Source organism: Plasmodium yoelii (assembly GCF_900002385.2).
Source record: "Plasmodium yoelii strain 17X genome assembly, chromosome: 1".
NCBI classification, from domain to species: domain Eukaryota; phylum Apicomplexa; class Aconoidasida; order Haemosporida; family Plasmodiidae; genus Plasmodium; species Plasmodium yoelii.
This window is the reverse complement of record NC_036173.2, coordinates 288,860-311,177: the sequence shown is the minus strand read 5'-3', so window position 1 is coordinate 311,177 and position 22,318 is coordinate 288,860. Positions and strand designations below refer to the sequence as shown.

The window sequence follows — 22,318 nt, the reverse complement described above, 5'->3', positions numbered from 1 at the left end:
AAATTCTAAGTGTTATTTTTTTTTTTTTTTTTTTTGAAACTATGGATAAAATTTTCAAACTTATAAACACACTGAATTTATTGCAATATTTATCTTTTGAATGTTTAAGAAAAAATGAAACCTTCAATTATAGAAACAATTTTTTTTAGCTCTCCAAAAGGGTCTTAAAATTTTATTATATTTTCTGCGAATTTTTAATTCTTTATATTTTTTGCAATTTTGTGACAGTGGGAAAATGAAAGATGGGGATTACTTTAATATTTATAATGATTTTTTTAAAGATGCTTACACATTTTTAAATACAATTATAGAAACCAAAAAGGATGGTGGTGAAATAAGTAGTAGTAGTGAGTCAGGCTCAGAAGAAAAAAAAAAAAAAAAAAAAAAAAAAAAATATATAAATGAGAGTAGCATAAGTAAAGTGTGTGATAAAACTGAGGAAAATATAAAAAAGGAAAATAAAAAATATATATATTTTTATTTAAGCTCATATGATAAATATCTAAATGATAATATCAATACTCAATATATAAAAAAAAAAAAATATATGAATCAAAGATCTAATAGTAGAATTATACATGGGATAAATCCTGATGATAGTTATGAAAAAAATAATAACATTCCAAACAATATAATTATCAATGTTCGAAAATTTAACAATAATAGTAGCGCAAGTTTGAGTCTAAAAGAAAATGGCACAAAGGAAAATTATGCAAAAACAAATTATGCAAAAGAAAATGGCATAAAAACAAATTACATAAAAACAAATGATGAGGCTGATAATTCAATTATGAATCGAGGGTTTCCAAAAATTTTAATGTCTTATGAAAATGATTATAACATATGTTTGTCATATAATATGGGTCCTGGTATTGTATGGAATAATATAAATTTTATAAATTATCAGATTTCGAATTATAAAAAAGGGGGTCATTTTTTTGGAGAAACGGGTAGTGATATTGATTATGGAAGCATGAAAGAAGAATATAGCATAAACAAAAAAGATGAAAAAGATGAAAAAGATGAAAAATATAAAAAAGATGAAAAATATAAAAAAGATGAAAAAGATGAAAAAGATGAAAAAAATATTTTTAGTTTTTTATACAATTGGATATTATCAAACACTATACAAAAAAGACAAAAAAATGAATTGATTAATTATAGACAAAAAAATGAAATACAAATTCAATATCGAAATAAGCAAAGAACAGATGATTATACAAATAGAATTATTGATTTTTACGAAAATAAAGATGATATAATTGAAAATGGAGATAAAAAAGATGGACACAATTTATCATCCAATTCATACTATTTAGATAGCTATGAATATAATTACAATAATTTAAATATTGATAAAGATCATTTTGAAGAAAATAAAAAATATAAAGAAAAAATTTATAAAAAAAATAACTTGAGTTTTAATACTACAAAAAAAAAAAAAAAAAATAAAGGAATATCATATGAACATTTATTAACACCCAGCAAATATGAATATGATGCTTTTTGTTTATTTAATCCTCGTTTTAAACAAGGAAAGCATCATACAGTTTTATGTCTTCAAAGTTATAATGTATCAATTATTCCATTTGTTCAACATAAAAAATTAAAAGAAGAAGTGAATGAATTATTTAGTGAAATAAATCCATGGATACATAAATCATTAACTTTATCTAAATTAAGAAATTTAAAAATTGATTTATTTAATTTAGTTAATCATATTCCTGAAATAGATATATCTACTATTTCATGTGCTTGGGTTTTTTTTGAAAGATTAGTAATAAAAGGATATGTTCATAAAGGAAATCGAAAATTATATGCAGCTACCTGTCTTATTTTATCATTAAAATTTTATCAACATGATGATATACATATTTTAGAAAAATTACTTATATATATTCAAAAGTTAGACAAAAAAGAAAATTTAACTCCTTCACTAATTTTTTCAGTGGAATTTACGCTTTACAAATTACTTGATTTTTCTCTTCAACATACATATGAGAATATACGTCTGCACATACATCAGTATTTAGAATCTAAGGTAGGAAAGCAAACGTAGAAAAATGTTAGCAAACTTTATCGGGAGAGCTGCGTGGCGAAATACACGCGCCATTGCAATTTTCATGGCAATTTCTACTCATTTCTACCCATTTCTACTCATTTTCCATTTTCATTGCAATTTTCTACTAATTTCTACCCATTTTTAATGCCCCTTTGGCAATTCCCCACTTCAGGAGCTCAAGTTTGAGGACGTTTATGGCACCTCGGAAGACACCTACCTAGCTCAAATGGAAAATGATAAACTTGATTAACACACACTTTACTCACACATATAAGACTTTATTTTTTTTTTTCTCTTTTGAGAATGGAAAATAATAGAGATTGTAAAGGAAGGGAAAATTTTAAAGATTTTATTTTTATTTTTTATAAATAAATGTTTATAATTTTTAGGTCAAATTTATATTAACAAGTCATATATTTTTATTATTATTTTTTTTTTTTTTGTATTAATATAAAAAAATAGCTAGCTAAAAATGGATGAAAAGATAGATGATAAAAAAAGAGAAAGTAACTACAAATTTTTAAACTCTGATGAAATAAACAATTTAGAGTATATTTTTAATAAAATAAAAAAAAATAAAAATGAAAATGTACCTATACAAAATATAGAAAAATTCCTTCTTAAAAATCATAATGAAGAATTATGTGATGATCTAGTTAGCTATTTTCACATATATGGTAGTACAGTAACGCTAGACGATTTTATAAGTCATTTAAATTGTGATATTAATGAATTTAAATCAAAAGAAAAAATTAAAAATTTATTTGAAATACTTGATGAAAATAAAAAGGGATTTATAACATCGAAAGATTTTATTAATGCAGCTAAAGAATTTGACAACGAATTTAAGGAGGATATATTAAAAAATATATTCAAAATTATAGACTTGAATAATAATAATAAAATAATTTTTGATGAATTTAAAAATGCTATATGGAATATTTAGAGATTATATATCTCATAATAATTTAATATAGATTGTATATTAGTTTATTTTTTTGTCCTGATTTTTTTTTTTTTTTTTTTTTTTTGGAAACTTATTAATCCTTTATTCTTTTCAAAATGGAATTACCGATTTATGTTTTTTTTTACCTGCACACGGAATATGTATATATTCGTGTATATGCATTATAGTTTGCGATAATTTTATCAACAATATTTTAATTGGTGTTTATTCGTTTATGTTATTTTGTGTTATTTTTCTGTATAACTGATATGTAGCTTAAAACAAATGAAAAAAAAAAAAAAAATATATATAGTTGTAAAAATATACATAAAAAAGGACTTGTATATAGCCTAATTTGTATACGGTTTAATTGCATACAGCTTATTTGTGTACGGTTTAATTGTGGTCCCCATTTATGGGTCTGTGAGATGGGGAGAGAATGCATTACAAATTTAAAAACATAAAAAATGGATGAAGATGAATATTATGGTCACTTTTTCATACTTTCCAAATTATATAACATAGTATAATAAAGTGATACAAATTTATGTTCTTATATATGATGTACTAAAAAAAGGGGTATATTCAAAATTATAAAATATAAAAGTGATATATAAAAGTGATATATAAAAGTGATATGTAAAAGTGATATATAAAAGTGATATGTAAAAGTGATATATAAAAGTGATATATAAAAGTGATATATAAAAGTGATATATAAAAGTGATATGTAAAAGTGATATGTAAAAGTGATATATAAAAGTGATATGTAAAAGTGATAAAATAAATACACATTTGTATGCATATTTTCTGTGTCTATTTATTATGAAACCAAATTGGAGTGAGAAAGGAGCCATCTTGCTCATTAAACCCTTTATGACTTAATTTTGGGCCTTGTTTTCCTCTTGGTTGTGTAGCATAAAATTTAATGCATGGTCTATTTTTGTTATGAATAAAAATAAAAGGGTGTTGAATTAATTCTTCAGCAGTTGGTCTTTTTTTTGGGTTTTTATCTAAACATAGATTTAAAAAATTTTTAAATTCAGGAGATAATTTATCTATCAAATCTTGTTTAACTTTTTCTGAAAATAATTGACTCCAATGATAATCTTGTATTCTGTTCATAATAATATCTTCTCTTTCTTCATTAGTTGATCCAAAAGGGGGTCTACCAAATTTTAATTCAAAAGCTAAAATACCAAGTGTCCATATATCTGTTTTTTGATCAAATTCTCCAAAATTTTGTTTTTTTTTTTGGTGTCTAGCACATTGTTCAGGAGACCAATAATCATGGGTACCTCTATAATGAGAAATTCCTTTTTTTTTATGTTTAGATCCTATATGTGCAGATAATCCAAAATCAGCTAGTTTACATTTTTCTTCATGATTAACTAAAACATTTTCTGGCTTAAGATCTAAATGTGCTATTCTTTTATCATGACATGTCCTTATTGCCCAAATAATTTCGAATAACATAGTTGCAACTTTTTTTTCAGAAAATGGACCATGCTCATTTAAATAAGTAAATAAATCACCATTTGAACAATATTCCATAACAAAAAATACATGGCTACTTGTATGAAACCATGTGTACATGCTAAGTAGAAAATAAAATTGTAACAAAAGTGATGCATATATATTGATTAAAACTGTTGCATAAAATATATTTATTTTTATTACCATGCAATATGGGGATGTTTTAAATGAGCTTGGAGTTCGATTTCTTTTCTCAAAAGTGCTTCTTGCGTACTTCTGCTCAAAAAAAAAAAAAAAAAAAAAAAAAAAAAAAAATATATATATATTTATGAAAATGTTATGAAAACGGCTCCAAAGAAGCAGAGATAAGACCATCGCTTCTGAATAAATAATTTGAAAGATATACACAACCAACTATGCTGTTAACCATATAATTTTATTTAGTATTACTTGACTAGGTGTGATTTGGATATACATTTTAAAACACAAATGAAATTTGTTCGTCTTTCACATGCTAAGAATACACTTCCATGTGCTCCATCTCCCTAAAAACAAAATTATAATTTTTTTGAAAAAAGAATCCAAATAAATAAAAGAAAATATTATTATGTTGATAATACTGGAACTTGTTATTTATTACTTAATGTTACAAATGTATACAAAGAAATATACATGTACCAATGCCTATACATATATCTATACATATATATACATATACATATCTATACATATATATACATATACATATCTATACATATATATACATATACATATCTATACATATATATATGCATATGTATAGTGTTCATTTTGATTTTACCAGAAATCCTGCTATATCAAAATCTTTGAGACTAAATGTAAAGGAATGCAAACTACTTTTTAAGGCCATGTCTCTGCATGTTGCCTTAATTGGACTACTAGCTGATTCGTTCATTTTTTTTTTCGAGGGATGTGTGCATATATGTAAATTGATTATAATACATGTGTACGTGTAATTTAAGTGTATTCATAAAAAATATATAACATATAATTCATAAATTTATTATTATTTTTTTTGCTAAATATATAACTTTATATCTTCTATAATCATAAAATAACAAATTATCATTGTGTGTGTTTTTGTCATAAATAAATTTCTAGTAGCGTTTTTCAAAAAATGTATAAATGTTTTGTACGAAAAAAAAAAAAAAAAAAAGACTATGCTATATGTATATTCTATTAAATCTATTGAAAATATAGTGCCATTGAAAAGGGAATGCACAAATATATATATCCGCATATATTTATGTAAAAAATGTAAGAAAATGAAAGAAAATGAAAGAAAATAAAAGAAAGCAAAAGAAATATGTATATGTAAATTTTTATTTTTATGTTTTTATTTTTTTTTATTACAAATAAAATAATTATACAATTTTTATCGTTTTTTATCTAATTATATACTTTGGAAAAGGGCGAAAAAAGATGCATCAACTGGGATCTGCCAATTATTTAAAATTAAAGGGGAAGATATAATGTGACAAATTATTTTATACATACTAATTTCCTAATATTATTAATATTTTATTTATTTAATTTATATAGCTTATGTTGTGAAAGCATGATACCGCTTAATAAAAGGGGGAAAAAAATATGTTATATATGATAGGCTTAAAAAATATAATTTTCTTCACACTTTTTCATTGAATTGCTAATTTTTATTTTTATTTCCATTATTTTGTATTTATTAAATTTAGTGTATTTTTCTATATTATATACCTTGGGGTCATTTCCTTTATTTTTACAAATTAAATGTGTATGTACTGTGTAAATGATACCGACGCCTGTTTCTAAAAAAATAAGAAGTCGATTGAGCCTGTCCGTTCAGAAAAAACCTCACTTTCTATTTCGACAAAATTTATTACTCGAAAAAAAAGACAAATGGGAGCCTAAATTAAGGAAAGGGCACCCTGAATTTGCTACGCAATTTGATATTTTAAATAGGCAGGTAAATATAAAGAAACACCAAATAATATGTAGAGCGATAGTTTATAAAAACGGGGCATACTTGCATATATAAAAAAGGATGAAAAATAATCATATTCAAATAATCAAATTCAAATATATTTTTTATTCAAACACACACATATATATTACATGCACAATCTAGCTATATTTAAATATATATATTTTTTTTATTAACGGGTCAGGTTACAGGATTTCGCAAATATAAACCCCCTCTCGTAAAAAAAGAGGAAATAAAAAAAAATTATGATATAACGAATTTTCACGAAGTAAAATCAAAGTTTCGTTTTGAAATTAATGGGATATTTGAAGGTTCGTTTATGAAGTTTATTTTATTACATTATTAATAGTTTTATTTTGGCTAGTTTCTATTTTTATCGTTATTCCTATTTTTCTTATCGGTGTAATTATTTGAATTTTTTCAGATGGTGGATCTGTTTTTTGTGATGAATTGTACAAAACAGCTAAGCGAATGTTTTTAGTAGGGTGGATAAAATGCAGAAGGAAATTTGTCATGGGTCATGTAAGAAAAATATGTTGCATTCATTTTATAGACAATATTATATACAAGGATATTTTTTAAAAGCATAATTATTTTATATATCTCTGTGCACACATAAACTATATATATATATATATATACATTTTTTTTTTATGCATTTTTTCGCTAGTTTCAAGGAGATTCATATTCTATTTCGTACATGAGACATTGGTTTGATATTTATTCTTCGGAGTTTAACAAAATTCATAATTTGAAAATATTCGATGAAAATCATGGAATTCCTAAATTTGATTACTAGTAAAAATAAAAACATATTTCATTTTTTTTTCTTGCTTGTTCATGCATATATGAATATATATTTTTTATAGCTATAATTCATGTAATACATGTTTCAATCTTATAAAAGTGGAATTTTATTCCTTTGTGTAAATTGTTCTTTTTTCTTTGATTTATTTCAACAAAAATACTAATATATATTATCTTATTTTTTCACACAGCAATATTACAATAGTGAAAGATTATAGAAGCCCAGCGAAGAAAAAAATGCACCTCATTCAGGTATAAACAATAAGCTACTTATAAAATTCATACATTTGTGTGTGTAACACGATTTTATTTGTTTTCCAAAATTTCTCATATTTATATTAACATGTTCATGTATTTATTATAGAGCCAAGAATATTTAAAAACAAAAGCGCTATTCAACTTAAAATGAAATGCTTTTCCACCTTATTACAAATGGAGCAATAAAAATTGTGTCATTTTCACTCTTTTCCCAAAACATGTTAACTTATCTTATATATTGAAACGTCAGATTATATAGACGTATAATTATTAATATAATACAACTTATTGAAGTATAAAAAATATATATATATAATTCTATATTTTACGATGATCGTAAAATTTGTTTTATATTTTTTTTAATAAATCAAAAATGCATAATCAATAATTTTATATGTCGAGCTATTATTATTATTATTTTTTTTTTTTTTTTTTTTTAACTTGGTTATAATTAATTTTTCCTTATTTGTACATATAAAATAGCAAAAAAGTATGAACAAGTTTTACATAAATAATATAAGAACATGTATGTTAATATTTATTTGTTTTGTTTTTCTATTTCCTTTTTTTTGAAGAAATATGTATGCTTTGCTAAATGCATTAAAACTTGTTAAAAACTTTTTGCCCCTTTTTATATATTAAAAATATGATTATTTAAAAAATAGAGAAAATTATGTTAATTATATGCTACAGTAAATTGTAAAATTATATATACAATTTAGGTTTTTATTTTTTAGAAAAATACATTTACAAATTAATGTATGAATATTGATAAGACATACAAAAATAAAGATATATGCACATATATACATGCAAGTAAGCTAAATTTTAACAATGGGTTATAAAAAAATTAGCTACTAAATATGAAATAAATTATAATAAAACCGAATAACAATTGTGCGCATACAAAAAAAAAATATAAATGGATAGTTGAATAAATTATACAACTAATATGAAGGCATGGATAGAAGTGGTAAAATATAAATAATAAATAAATAAAAAAAAAAAATTAAAAGATTTTGATTTTGCAAAAAAGTGATATATGCCAGTGACATCCCCCTCTCCATACCCTTTCGTATCAAATTGACGAATTTTTATGTTTTTACAAATTTTTATAAATTTTTATAAAATTTGTATATTTCCTGTAATATATAACACACAAAGGTGTGTACAAAATGAGCTGAAAATAGATATGTGGATAAGGAATAACTATTATAAAGAAAATATTAGTTATATTTAAAACCAGTCAAAATGAAATATTTTTGCTTGTATCATTAAAATAGCTAAAGAATTTGCTAAAGGAGAACCTGTAAGAGATACATTAAATGTGTAAGAAGATGAATCATTAGAATCAGTACATATAGATATATTACAACCTGATTTTTCAATTATTTCTTCAATTAAAGATTTTCCATCTTTATTTTGTGAATCAAATGTTTCTAAATACACATCTGGCATATTTAATTCAATAGTATAAGGTTGTTTAACTGATAATATTTTAGGTAATGAAGTAATAGGTATAGATTTATAAATTTCATTTAAAAACATGTTTTCAATTTGTTCTTTTGCATCTGTTTTATTTTTCATATTGTTCATATTGTTCATATTATTATTATTATTATTGTCATAACGGTAATTAGACGGGTTATTATTGTTATCATTATTTATATTATCTATATGATTGTTCATATTATTACCTATGTTATTATTGTTTAGAACTGAATTAGAATAATATCGACTATTATTTCCACCACTATTGTTATTGATAGAACCTCTTACATTATTTTGTATCATTCTTGTTGGGCCACTACCATTTCCATGAATAGAAGAGTTATTATTTTTTTTCATATTTGAATTTTTATTATTATTATTATTAGAATAATATAAATCATTTAATGGAATAAGTAATCCTTCTCTTGCTATTATAGGATTATCATATTCTTCTAATTTTTGTAAAATTAGAACTGAAGCTAAAATTTTTGATTCTGGTGATCCACTTATTAAAACTAATTTTTCATTTTCACTTTCTTTATTTTTAGCTACTTGAATTTGAGAACCAGACTGTTCAGTAATGTATTTAATTATAGAACCTTTTCTACCTATTAGAAAGCTAGCTGCTTTACCAGGAACTAACATACGCATAGAATTATTAATATTTTTTTCTCTTTCTTCCATTTGTTTAACTATTAATTTTAATGCATTATATTTATTTTCTGGAGAACCCGATAACGTTAATATACGATCACATGTTTTTACATTTTCAATATTATCAGGAGCATCTACAATTACTGCACCTGCCCCGGTTATTGTTCGAATTTCTTTTATATGGCACCCTGCTTTTCCTATAATCCATGCAGTAGTTTCTACATCTAAAACAAAACGAATAACACAAGAACTAGATTCTTTTCCAAATTTATGTAATAAAAGATTTTTTTCGCGTGGAACAGAAAAGTTATCATAGTCATCCATATTGTTATTACTGTAATTATCATAATAATTATTTTCTTTATTTTTCATAGAAAATTTTGACCCATTATTTCCTATATTATTATTATAATTCATATTATTATTATTTCTAGATCCTCTAAATTGGTTTGTTCCGGAATTCATAGAATGTGTATCGTTATAATGATTCGAAAAACCACTAACACTATTGGCAGTAGAATTTTCATGAAAAGATGATGAACCATTTATAGGAGGAGGACCACACAAACCAATATTATTAGTAGGAGATGTGAAATTTTTCGAAATTCCAGGAAATTCTGCTATTTCTAATATTCCATTTTCTGCAACTTCTTCTAATAAATCATATATAATACTTATACAATCAATAATTTTTGTTATTTGATTTGATTTTATAAAAATAGCTTTATCTTTTATTCCTGGTACATCATCCTTATGAACGTTAATTTCACATAACGATCTTTCAGATAATGAAGATATTTTAGAACCCTTTTGGCCAATAATAATTGGAATAGATCTAGTAGGCACAATAATAACAATAGATTCCTTTCCATCCTCTTCTTGAAAATCCATAACAGTTTTAGATTTATTTAATATCAATTCTAATGCTTTCTTTTTATTTTCCTTTTTACCAGATACTGTTAATATTTTTTCAGAGGGAGGAGGGTAAACAGATATATCAAATTCTTTTTGGCATTTTATTATAACATCACATATGTTTTCAATTTCACGTACATTATTACCTGACTTACCAATGACATAACCGATTGCCCTATTTGGCAATAAAATACAATATGGTATTAACATTTCCATATTACCATTATTTATTTTATTATTTTTATCACCATTTTCATATTCCTCGTTCATACTTCCATACGTCATGTTGCTACTATGACTATTATTTCGTTGCCTTTTAAACGAAACATCACCCTCATTATTGTTATTTGGATCTATACCTTCATCATTTTCCATATGTGAATAGGACCGCTTTTGCTTAATCATGATGATATAATTTTATGAAGTATAAATATGTATATATATAATATATAATATATATGTATATATGTGTGTGCGTGTGTGTATGCAAAATTATCGTAAGTAAAAATTCTTGATTAATACCCAAACCAACTAGAAAATAAAATAATCCTCAAAATTTTTTCCTACTTTAATAAGAAAACGCTTTCTTACACACAAAAATAATTGAAGAAATCAGAAAAACAGAAAAGGAATGCAAATAAAAGAGTATATATATATATATATATATATATGTGTGTGTGTGTGTGTGTATATCATATATGCATACTTTGGTGTGAAGCTTTAAACTTAATATTAGGGCATATAGACAATACGGTTCCATGAAAATGAGATAAAGCCTATAAATGGTTATTATATAAAAATATTATTTCCTGAACTTATTAAAAAAATTGATTTTCAAACAAATATAGCTAACATAATTTTTGCATTCCCTTATATAATATTTCTTGAAAATATAATATTAATAAATAATAAAAAAAAAAAAAAAAAAATTATTATAGCTAGTTGGAATAATAAAAAAATATGTACTGTTAATAATTACAATCCTATGATTTTCCAATTCTATACTTGTCCTAATATATTTACAAAAATGATTTATATTTTGAAATTGATCCTTTTGATTTTAATTCGTCTTTTTATTTATTCATTTATTTATTTATTCATTTATTAATTTTTTAAACATATAGATTTTTACAATTCCTTAAGAATTAATAAAACAACAATTCCTTACTTGCACACAAATTGTGAATTATTATTACACCTCAAAAAAAATATAGTAAAATGTGCATATCCAATTAATATAAATAATTTATAATATATTTTATTGTTTGATCATTTTGTTATTCTCCATTCCCATTGTTATGATTTTCTTTATTCCTTGAATGACGAAAGAGTAGCATATACATACATATATATATATGTATTTATATATATATGTATTTATATATATATGTATATATTTATATATTTGTAATAAATAAATATATACTACGAATGCTGCGATATTTTTTTATCCGAGTAAGAAAAAGGAAAGAAATAATGATAAAAAAAAACTATATGCAAAAAATAAAATAAATAAAAATAAATTATATGCTGAAGGAACAAAAATGCCTTAAAAATATGACTATATATACATAACAAATAAATTAACATATGCTTTTTAAACGCTCAAAGAAAAATTCTTATACTAAACAAAAAGCCTCCATATATGAATATATATATATGTATGTGTAATGGTCGCAATAATATGATATAAATTTTTAATATTAGTCCCTCGAATATTTTTAGATATATTTTGAATGTGCTTATATATAATCCTTCAAAAATATATATTGATACCCTTTTATTTTGAAATATAAATACAAAGTATGCATGCATATATATATATATATATATTATACTAACGACGAAAGAATATCACAAACTAAATTTAAAATAAACAACATTAAAAAAGATATTATGTAATATAAAATAAATGAACTGAACATATGTCGAATTGGTGAATTCATGAAGAATGCTAAAATTAATTTAAAGAGTAAAGGAATAAGTGTAATATAGCTTGATTTTATAATTATGCAATTTCTTTACTTCTTTTAATATGATCACAAAGAGTAACATAATATATAGGGGTTTGTGTATCATATGTATATATATAAATAAATGTTAAACATAAAATTCGCAAAACCTTGAATTATTTCTTTTTATATATAAAAATAATCGCAAAATATACAAGTTAAATAGAAAATATTAAAGTAAAAATAAGCAAAAATAAGCAAAACAAAATATAAATTTTTAGCTTTATATAAAAAAAATTTTACTTTTTTATTAACTATTTATTTTTCATATGTATTATAAAAGAAAATTATTTTATTAAAAAAAATAAATTAAATTAAATAAGCATAATAATCACTTGATATATGAATTATAAAAATAAAAAAAATCCCCCTGCTTAAATGACAAATAAAAAGATGCTATTTTTATTTTTTGTTTATACAATTAAAAATGGAAGTGATTAAAAAAATAATAAATAAAATTATTTGTATATATATATATAAATATTTCTAAGTACATGAATAATAAATAATATAGCATTACTATTTAACATAATTTTATACTGTATATATATCATGATTATGTAGCGTATATTTTTTACGATATTCAAAAAATGCTAATATAATTATTTTGTACATATATTTTGTACATATATTTTGTTCATATATTTTGTTCATATATTTTGTACATATTTTTTTTGTTCATATATTTTGTTCATATATTTTGTACATATATTTTTTGTACATATTTTTTTTGTTCATATATTTTTTGTTCATATTTTTTTTGTTCATATATTTTTTGTTCATATTTTTTGTTCATACTTTTTTTGAATCGACGTATATATATATATATATATAAATTTTAGAAAAAATATGCAAAAAATATTACCCAAATATTATATATCAGTTTTAAAATGCATGTACGTAATTTAGCAAAAATAAAGGGGTAATTGATAAATTTTACACAAGATTATTGAAAAAAAAAAAATATATATATCGAATATTTATACAAATATTATATAAGAGTTTGTTTGATTAAGTGCTATTAACATATTAGGCTATAATATGAATAAATATATTTGTATAATTATAATATTGTATTGTCGTAGTTAATTGATAAAACATATTTTAGTATAAATATATAAAGCGGGATACCGTAAGGAAATTACATAATAGTGAAAAAAAAACTGTTTAGTGATGAAATATATTAATAATATCGTAAAATTCATACGAATATATACATATATATATATAACAAAGTTAAATAAGCATAAAATCGGTAAAAGTTCCACATAAATATTTATAAAAATAAAATTATGACATGTACATGTAAATTTTATAAAAGAGAAAAAACATAATTGTAATATTTCGAAGGAATAATTAGTTAAAACTTAATATCTTTACAAGTAATGTGTAAATAAAGCTATTAAAAGACAATTATTTTTTTAATATATCTCTATATTTTATTATATAATTTTTATATTATATATTTTTTTTGAGAAAATTATGCACCAATTGTATATGAACATAGTCATAATATTTTGTGCAAATTGAATATTTTTGCATAATATAGAATGAATGCATATTTATTTTTTTTCAAAAAGCGCGCAATAATTGATAGGTGAAATTTTAGGTGTGGTTAAAATATTCTTCATATACCAATTTATTGTCTTTCAAATTAAAGATATATAGTTTTATGAAAATGGACATGATATATTATTGAAAATAATTTACTGGTCATATTAATATTAAATGTATGGGTGTGCAAAGGAGATAATTTAAAACTTGCTGATTATGAAAGAATATTTTGTATTTAAAAAAAATAAAATAAAGCAAAATAAGGCAAAATAAAGCAAAATAAAATAAAAGTTAATTATTAATTTAATTTTTATTATGCTATCTCGTAATATTTTTTCATATACTTAATTAATTTTACGACCTTTCCCATTTTATCGCCCTAATATTTTTCTTTCAATTATTTTGTGCTATATTCGGAGAGGGTATTTAAGTTTCTACCAATTTGAATATATCATTAATGAATGGCGATTATTTATTTTCACTAAAATGGTGATTGTGCTTATCCATAATGAGATCGTTAAATATATATGTGTGTGCAAATTGGTATTGTTAATATATTTCGAATTATAAGATATAGAAAAAAATATATGAATAAATTAAGATATAAAAGTTGATATATATAACTATGATAACTCTCTATTGTATTTATTAACTGTTTGCCTTAACATGTTCATAAATTTTACATCAGTTTTATAGTCATATGTTTTCTTCAAAGCTTCCTCTGGGTGTGTGTCTAAAGGGTTTTCGTCTTCCTGATCATATTCAGATTCTACCTTTTTATCAATAGGCCATGGTATAACAATTCCCGATTTTTTTGATATTCTTATTATTTGATTATCATCAGTATATCTAATAGAAACTTTTGTATTTGTTTTTAAAAAGTTATCTATTAACTGAACATTTGAATAGTGTATTTTTTTTTCAATATAAACATATTTATTATCAATAAATATTTTCCTTAAATTACATCCTTTTACTTTAACCATATTCCGAAATTTATCACAACTTAATACTTCGCCTATTTTCCCTTTATCTTTTCCTGATATTACTTTCACTTCATCTCCTGGTTTTATTTTCCATATCTTAATAATATTCCTTGGCTTAATAATTTTATGATTCCTTACTTGTTCATATTTTAAAAATAAATTATTTACATTGTTCAATAAGTAATATATTTTATTTGGGCTTGAAAAAATCGAAGAAAACATTTTTCATGTTTTCCTTTTTTTTTATGAGGATTTGCTAGTTTACCCAAAACAGGGAATAATAACTCAATAACCACACAATACCCACATTAAGGTATAGATAAAAAAAATGTTTAAGCTCATATATACATCATTTGTATAAAACTATGTTAAGTAAACTATTTTTTATATAATTTTTTTTTTTTTTTTTTTTTTATTTCAAAAATATATCTCTTATTAATACAAATAAATGTATACTTTTGTGCTTATTTATTTATATAATATTATTTTTGAAAAATATAGTATACCGTTAAAAAAAATATTATGTGTACATAAATAATGAGAAAGGAAAATATTTTTAAAACAAATCCGAATTAATTGTTACGATAATTATTATCGTTGTAGGAAACGAAACATAAAGAGATCGCGAAAAATAAAGAGAAAAATTATTTTCAAAATTAAAAAGAGGAGTTCAAATTAACCTCACAAAAATTTATTATTCAAATGTATCCAATAACACCATTTGAAACTCTACGCAAAGATATTTATAGTTCTTAATTCAAACTAAACAAATTTATATATGCTTATCCATTTAGATATATACTATCCCCTATTATACATATAATTTAATGTTTACCATTTGACAAAAAATGCCACTATATTAATACTTTTAAAAGACGAATTTTGTTGTAAAATAAAATGATGAACAAATTGAAAAAATTTCTTTTTATTAGAAACGGAAAGTTTTCAGTAATTTTAAATATATACTAAAAAGATAAATTAAGCACACACACACATATGTACATAATTTGGAGAAAATTGTTTAAAATAGCTAGCTAGCCAATTTATTTTATTTTATTTTATTTTATTTTTTTTATTTTTTTTTTTTTTTTTTTTTTTTTTTAGGACAGCCAAATAAAATTTTTGGCTTTTACGTCGTTTAGTATGTTAGTTTTGATGGTTACGGGGGATGGAATACAAACACCTATGAGTTATGTAAGAAATGTTAAAAAAGAAATACAAAACGAAAAAGAAGAAAAAATGACAATGGAAGAAAAATTAATAAAGGAATTGGGATACACAACGTAAGTACATATAAAAATAGTTGCAAAATCATATTTTTTATTTCAAAAATGTCTATATTTTTTCCCCAATTAATATTGCCATGTTTTCTTTTATTCGTATATGCTACTATATAGTATATCATTAAAATAGTTTTACTATGTGTATAATTTTTGCACACATATTGTTTGTGTTATTCTTTATTCGCAATAATGTTATTTATGCGTTTTTTGGAAATTTTCGAAGGTACAATGAGTGGAAAAAGGCGGGAATAATTCCATCAGGAGAAGATGACAACAAATAAGTTCCAACTTTAGCCCAACCCAACTTTATAATAGCCATTTTATTTTTTCCGTATATATGTGACTAGTAGTATTATGTACACTTTTGTAAAGACATAATAATTCAATAAATATGTTTATACAACAAATGAATGTTTTATTTAAAAATGAAGAAAATAAGCAAAAGATACAGAATGTATATATATATTCATTTATTTATTTTTTTATTTATTTATTTATTTATTTATGCGTTTGGAACATTATGTGTAATAGGCTTTAAAAATAAGTTGCTAAACTGAAAGAAAAATGTTACATACATGCATAATTTTTTTACGTGTTTAATGTTTGGTTTTTTTTTAGTTCATTTTTTAATTATGTAAAAATTGATGTTTCACATAATATATAATATTTTTAGCATAATTTCTTTACATTTTTTTAACGAACTTTTTAACATTTTTTTTGTATTTTTTAAATTTCAAAATTTTTTGTTAATATAAAAAAAACATATGATAAAATCTGTTAATTTGTTCTCCTCCATTTTTGATATTATGTATAGCAGCGTTATAATTAACTGGAAAATGCATAGAGCTGATTTGGCAATTTTTTTTATATTAGATCTTTTACATTGTATATGTTGTTTTTGCAAAGTAAAAATATAATCAGTTTTTTTTATTTCTACAGATATATTTCTACAGATTTATTTTTACAGATATATTTCTACAGATTTATTTTTACAGATTTATTTTTCTACACTTTTATCTTGACCCATGAAAGTAGCTATATATAACTAACAAATTGAATAACTGACATAATTTTAGTTTTTTTTTGTTTTTTTTTTTGTTTTTTTTTTTGTTTTTTTTATCATGTTTATAAAAAAATATAATAACATTTTTGAAAAAAATGGGGAAAGAATAATGGGGACAATAATATTACGTAATAATTTTAGTTCAATTAGATTTTTTTTTTCCAAGTCTCTTTATAAAAATAAAAAACCCTTGAACATCGATTATATAAATAAAATTCGAAAAAATAATGAACAAAACGAACAAAATGAACAAAACGAACAAAACGAACAAAATGAACAAAATGAGCAAATCAAATGTAAGCATATAGAAGGAGAAAATGTTTGTGGTCAGATTAATAAAGAATATAGATACAGACATAGATTTAATTTTAATAGAGAAATATATAAAAAAAATGGAGAAGATAATAAAAGAATAACTAAAATATGCGAAGAGTTATATGAAAATATAAAAAAAAAAGAATATAATGATTTTGAAAATAAGTTAGTATATTCTATTTCGCTAGCTGAAAATGCAATAGAAATTTCACAGCTAATAAATGTAATTAGCAAATCGAATATTTTGGAAATATCTAAAAGGAATAAAGAATATGATGATAACAATAAAATAATATCTTCATATATAATCTTAATTAATAAAAGCTTAAAAATATTTGATAATATGCCAATAAGGAGTATAAGTTTAATTTTAAATAGTATGGTTAAATTAGGTAATTATCACACACATTTTATTGATCTATTTATTAAAAATATAAAAAATATAATAAATAAAAGTAATAATATAGACATATGTATATTTTATCATTTTTATGTTAATTCGTTAAATAATTTTTTAATTTTAAATGAAAATATGGAAGATATGTTAAAATTATTTTTGGACAAAATAAATAATATTGCTTTAGAATTACAAATAAAAGGAATTTCATCAGTTTTACGGTGTAATAAAAAATTAGTAAAAAATATGAACAATTTGAATAAAATAAATAAAATAAACAAAATGAGTACAGACTTAGAAAACCAAATAAATGATAATAATTCCATTTTAAATAAAGAAGATTTAAAAATTATTAACGAAATAAATTTAAAATTAAAAAATAATTTTTATATAAAAATGAACTATGGAAGTATACAACAATTATGTAACATATTAGAAGATTTCGAATTTTTTAATTTAATTGATAATGATATTTATTATGATATTTTAAATATATTAAAAATTCCTAGTAATATTTATAAATTAAAAAATATAGATTTGATAAATATATTAAATAATATAAAAAGTAGAAATAATAAATATAAAGATCTACTTCCATTGTCTTATTTTTCATTTATTTTTGATATTTTAAAAGAAAAAAATTATTCAGAATGTTTAACTAATGATTTAGCGGAATTAATAAAATTAATACAATATTTTAAAAAAATGTATAATAATCTTAATTTTTGCATGAACAAGTCAGAAATTATATTATTTAAAAGAAATTTAAATGATGTGTTATCAATATCAACACTTATTTATATTTTACATGATTATTCTATAATTAACAAACGTGATACTTTATTAAATTCATTTACTTTGAAATTATTTTACAGAATAATGGAATGTTTAAATAGTGAAATAATAGATGATAATAAAAATGTTTGTGAATATTTAACAAAAATTCAAACTAGCGAAAAGTATAAATTATTTGATAATAATTTAGAAAAAAAAAAAAATAATATTCTTGATTTAAACACACATTTGTTACTAATAAAATCAATTGATATGCTTATAGATAAAAGTGTAATAAATAATAATGATTATATTTTTTGTAAAAATTTTATTTATTTTAATTTTTGTAATAAATTGAAAATTTCAAATTGTATAAAATATGAGGAATATGATAAGTGTGAAAAATATATTCATTATTATTTATATATAATAGGTATATTTGGTAAAATAAAACATGATAATTTTTATTTTTTATTATATTTCATAAAAAATGCATTAATATTATCTGTTTATTTTACAACAAAAGATATAGTGATGTTATTAAGGGGGGTAAGTAAGTGTTCTTATTTGATTGATAAAATTAATTATTTTTTTTTTGATTCGACACTAAATTATTTAAGCTTTTTAATAATTAAAAAAAATGATATAAATTGTTTAGACTTGAATTTGAGTAGCAATAGTGGCAACATTAGCTTATTTGAAAATAGGCAGTTAGCTATAAATAAAGTTGAAAGCTGTTTTGATTTTGAAGAGAAAGAGAAAGATATGGTAAGCATAACAAATAATATGTATAGACAAATCGAAAATATAATTCAAATAAATTATAAATATATTAATACCTTGGAAATAAACCAATTAAATAAAAACAAATTTAATAATTTGACACACTTATCCGAGTCTACATTAGATCAATTTGAGAATAAAATGAAGTTTCAAATTTCTGAAAAATATGAAAAAAAAAAAAATAATAATAATAATATTCTTGCATATAACGAAAAACAAATGTGTTATATGGATTGTTGTAATATATTATATTATATGAATAAGCTGAACTATATAAATCATGATATTATAAAGTTAGTAATAAAAAATATGTATGTAAAAATTAATTATTTAAAAAATGAGCACATACTTAAGGCCATCAATTCGTTAGCTATGATAAAAAATATCGATAAAGAGCTTCCTTCTTTTAATTATTTTATCAAAAAATTGCTGTTTCAATTTTGTTACAATATTGGTAATGTCAGTGAAAATAATGAAAATGGTGAAAATGATAAAAATGGTAAAAATGGTAAAAATAGTAAACATGATAAACATTCCAATTGTGTGCATAAAATAGACGAACTAATAAAAATGTTTTATATAATAAGTAAATTATCCACAAAAAATGAATATAAAAATAATTTAATAAGAAAATATATTTTAATATTATTAGAAGAGTTATTCGAAAAAAATAACTATCATCATATAAACAACACTCTTATTCTTCTTACTATTAAAGCTTTTAAAAATATGTATCCATATCGCTATATAAAGCTAGTTAAAATGGTCATAAGCTGGATTAATGACGAAATTGGAAATGAAGAAATTTTTAAGAATAAAAATAATAATTTAATTAATTTTGATTTTTTAAAAACTTATTTTTCTGTGTTACCTACATTAGTTAATCCAACAACAAACATTTATTCTGATATAAATGACAAATATTTATTAACAAGTAAGAAATTATTTTCTATATTACATGAACAGTTCAGGCAAAATAATTGCATAAAAAATGATGCTATATCGGTAATTGTGGATTTTATGAATATTTCTTTCCATTATATGGATAATTTCTTTTTGGAAAATTATCCTAATTTAATTTTATACATAATTAATGAAAAAGAAATTTTATCAAAGGAACAATTTTGTTTATTTTTGTTAAATTTTAAATATTTATCAAATTGGGGACTCAAAATTAAAGACAATCAAATTAGCGAAGACAATTATAATATAGACAGTCAAAATAAATATACTGAATTATACAATTTGATTGAAAAAAGTTTTAACGAATTTTTGAATAATGATAAAAATAAATATATGAATGAAATAATTTATGGAAATAATAATCCAAATGATGATGGAAATGGTAATTTGAATTATGACTTTAGTTTTAATAAAAAAAAGTTAACATTTTTAGATACCGAAGATAATAATGAGGAAGAAATAATTTCTATGGAATATAACAGTGTTAATATAAATGATTTATTTGATATAAAAAAGAATAATTTGAATAGTGATATTATAAATAAAAAAGAAAAAAAAAAAAATCTTTATAAATTTGTAGAAAATAATGAAAGAAAAGAGGGGAAACATGAATTGTGTGGAAAAAAAAAAAATAGATTAAACGAATTTGAAATTATTTTGAGGAAATATGCATATTGTCAAAATAATGCAAAAGATAAAATTGAAATTGTAAAAAATAAAAAAATATTTTTATTTGATATTAAATATATTGAATTGAAAAAAAATATTATTTTTGAATTTTTGGAGGAACAAAATTATTTTAAGGAACCTGATGATTCAACTATAGAATTGTTACCACATATAAATTTGCGATTATTAATTTTAAATAAATTAAATTTTTATATTTTTATTATGCCTTTTTTTGAATGGGATAGTTATTATGGTAGACTAGAAAAAGCTAAAGCGATTTTCCACAAATTATTAAGCATTACAAATAATACTAATTCATATCCTATACAAACAAATAGGGACAGTGTTTTTTCATCTATTGGTCAATATAAGTAATTTTTTTTTTTTTTACACATTTTTCTCCTATTATTTCACATATTTATGTGTGTAAATATATAGAGAATGAACAGTAATGTAGGATATATGTATAATGTAATTTTTCGAAATTTTACTAAGAATATAATTTTTTTAATTATGAGCAATATTATGCATGTTCATATTTTTTTTTGTTATTCAAAATATTTACCTGACTTGTTCATATTTTTTTTTTTTTTTTTTAAATTCATATTAAATTAGTTTTTTTACTGTTTGTGGGATACAACGGTTTATTTTGTTTATCTACTTATTTATTTGCTTGTTTATTATATGTTTCTTAGTTTGATTATTCATTTATTTATTGTTATTTAAGTCTAATAGGAAAAACGAGAAACAATGAACACTATGAGTTTGACGTTTCTCTACAAAATATATTTACAATTTTAGTGTTATTTTTTTGTGCATATACAATATTATTATTTTTTTTTTTTTTTAGCAAATAGCTAAATATTTTACAATTATTTTGTTCCATTATTACACTTTTTTTACGTTTC

At 21.5% G+C, this 22,318-nt stretch overlaps 8 protein-coding genes across 8 annotated transcripts; 5 read left to right on the top strand and 3 right to left on the bottom strand.

Annotated features, from left to right (window-relative positions):
* Window positions 1–235: 235 nt before the first annotated feature.
* Window positions 236–2,312, top strand: PY17X_0105800 (cyclin dependent kinase binding protein, putative; the record flags this gene model as incomplete). The annotated part of the gene is made up of 2 exons (XM_022957808.1): window positions 236–2,041; window positions 2,235–2,312. 2 exons carry the CDS (start codon window positions 236–238, stop codon window positions 2,310–2,312), a joined length of 1,884 nt encoding a protein of 627 aa, XP_022811232.1.
* A 222-nt stretch (window positions 2,313–2,534) lies between these two features.
* On the top strand, window positions 2,535–3,008 carry PY17X_0105700 (calcium-binding protein, putative; the record flags this gene model as incomplete). The annotated part of the gene is made up of 1 exon (XM_721000.1): window positions 2,535–3,008. One exon carries the CDS (start codon window positions 2,535–2,537, stop codon window positions 3,006–3,008), a length of 474 nt encoding a protein of 157 aa, XP_726093.1.
* Window positions 3,009–3,824: 816 nt separating this feature from the next.
* PY17X_0105600 (aurora-related kinase 1, putative) lies at window positions 3,825–5,418 on the bottom strand (the record flags this gene model as incomplete). Its single annotated transcript, XM_022957807.1, has 4 exons — window positions 3,825–4,605; window positions 4,689–4,760; window positions 4,935–5,029; window positions 5,305–5,418. The coding sequence occupies 4 exons, from the start codon at window positions 5,416–5,418 to the stop codon at window positions 3,825–3,827; spliced, it is 1,062 nt and encodes a 353-aa protein (XP_022811231.1).
* Window positions 5,419–6,291: 873 nt separating this feature from the next.
* On the top strand, window positions 6,292–7,702 carry PY17X_0105500 (conserved protein, unknown function; the record flags this gene model as incomplete). The annotated part of the gene is made up of 6 exons (XM_022957806.1): window positions 6,292–6,468; window positions 6,671–6,797; window positions 6,911–7,008; window positions 7,157–7,284; window positions 7,485–7,545; window positions 7,658–7,702. 6 exons carry the CDS (start codon window positions 6,292–6,294, stop codon window positions 7,700–7,702), a joined length of 636 nt encoding a protein of 211 aa, XP_022811230.1.
* A 1,085-nt stretch (window positions 7,703–8,787) lies between these two features.
* Window positions 8,788–11,016, bottom strand: PY17X_0105400 (uncharacterized protein; the record flags this gene model as incomplete). Its single annotated transcript, XM_720184.2, has 1 exon — window positions 8,788–11,016. The coding sequence occupies one exon, from the start codon at window positions 11,014–11,016 to the stop codon at window positions 8,788–8,790; it is 2,229 nt and encodes a 742-aa protein (XP_725277.2).
* A 3,784-nt stretch (window positions 11,017–14,800) lies between these two features.
* On the bottom strand, window positions 14,801–15,385 carry PY17X_0105300 (50S ribosomal protein L24, putative; the record flags this gene model as incomplete). The annotated part of the gene is made up of 1 exon (XM_022957805.1): window positions 14,801–15,385. The coding sequence occupies one exon, from the start codon at window positions 15,383–15,385 to the stop codon at window positions 14,801–14,803; it is 585 nt and encodes a 194-aa protein (XP_022811229.1).
* Window positions 15,386–16,060: 675 nt separating this feature from the next.
* PY17X_0105200 (conserved Plasmodium protein, unknown function) lies at window positions 16,061–16,727 on the top strand (the record flags this gene model as incomplete). The annotated part of the gene is made up of 3 exons (XM_718827.1): window positions 16,061–16,111; window positions 16,268–16,446; window positions 16,670–16,727. The coding sequence occupies 3 exons, from the start codon at window positions 16,061–16,063 to the stop codon at window positions 16,725–16,727; spliced, it is 288 nt and encodes a 95-aa protein (XP_723920.1).
* An 840-nt stretch (window positions 16,728–17,567) lies between these two features.
* Window positions 17,568–21,785, top strand: PY17X_0105100 (RAP protein, putative; the record flags this gene model as incomplete). The annotated part of the gene is made up of 1 exon (XM_718828.2): window positions 17,568–21,785. The coding sequence occupies one exon, from the start codon at window positions 17,568–17,570 to the stop codon at window positions 21,783–21,785; it is 4,218 nt and encodes a 1,405-aa protein (XP_723921.2).
* Window positions 21,786–22,318: the final 533 nt, after the last annotated feature.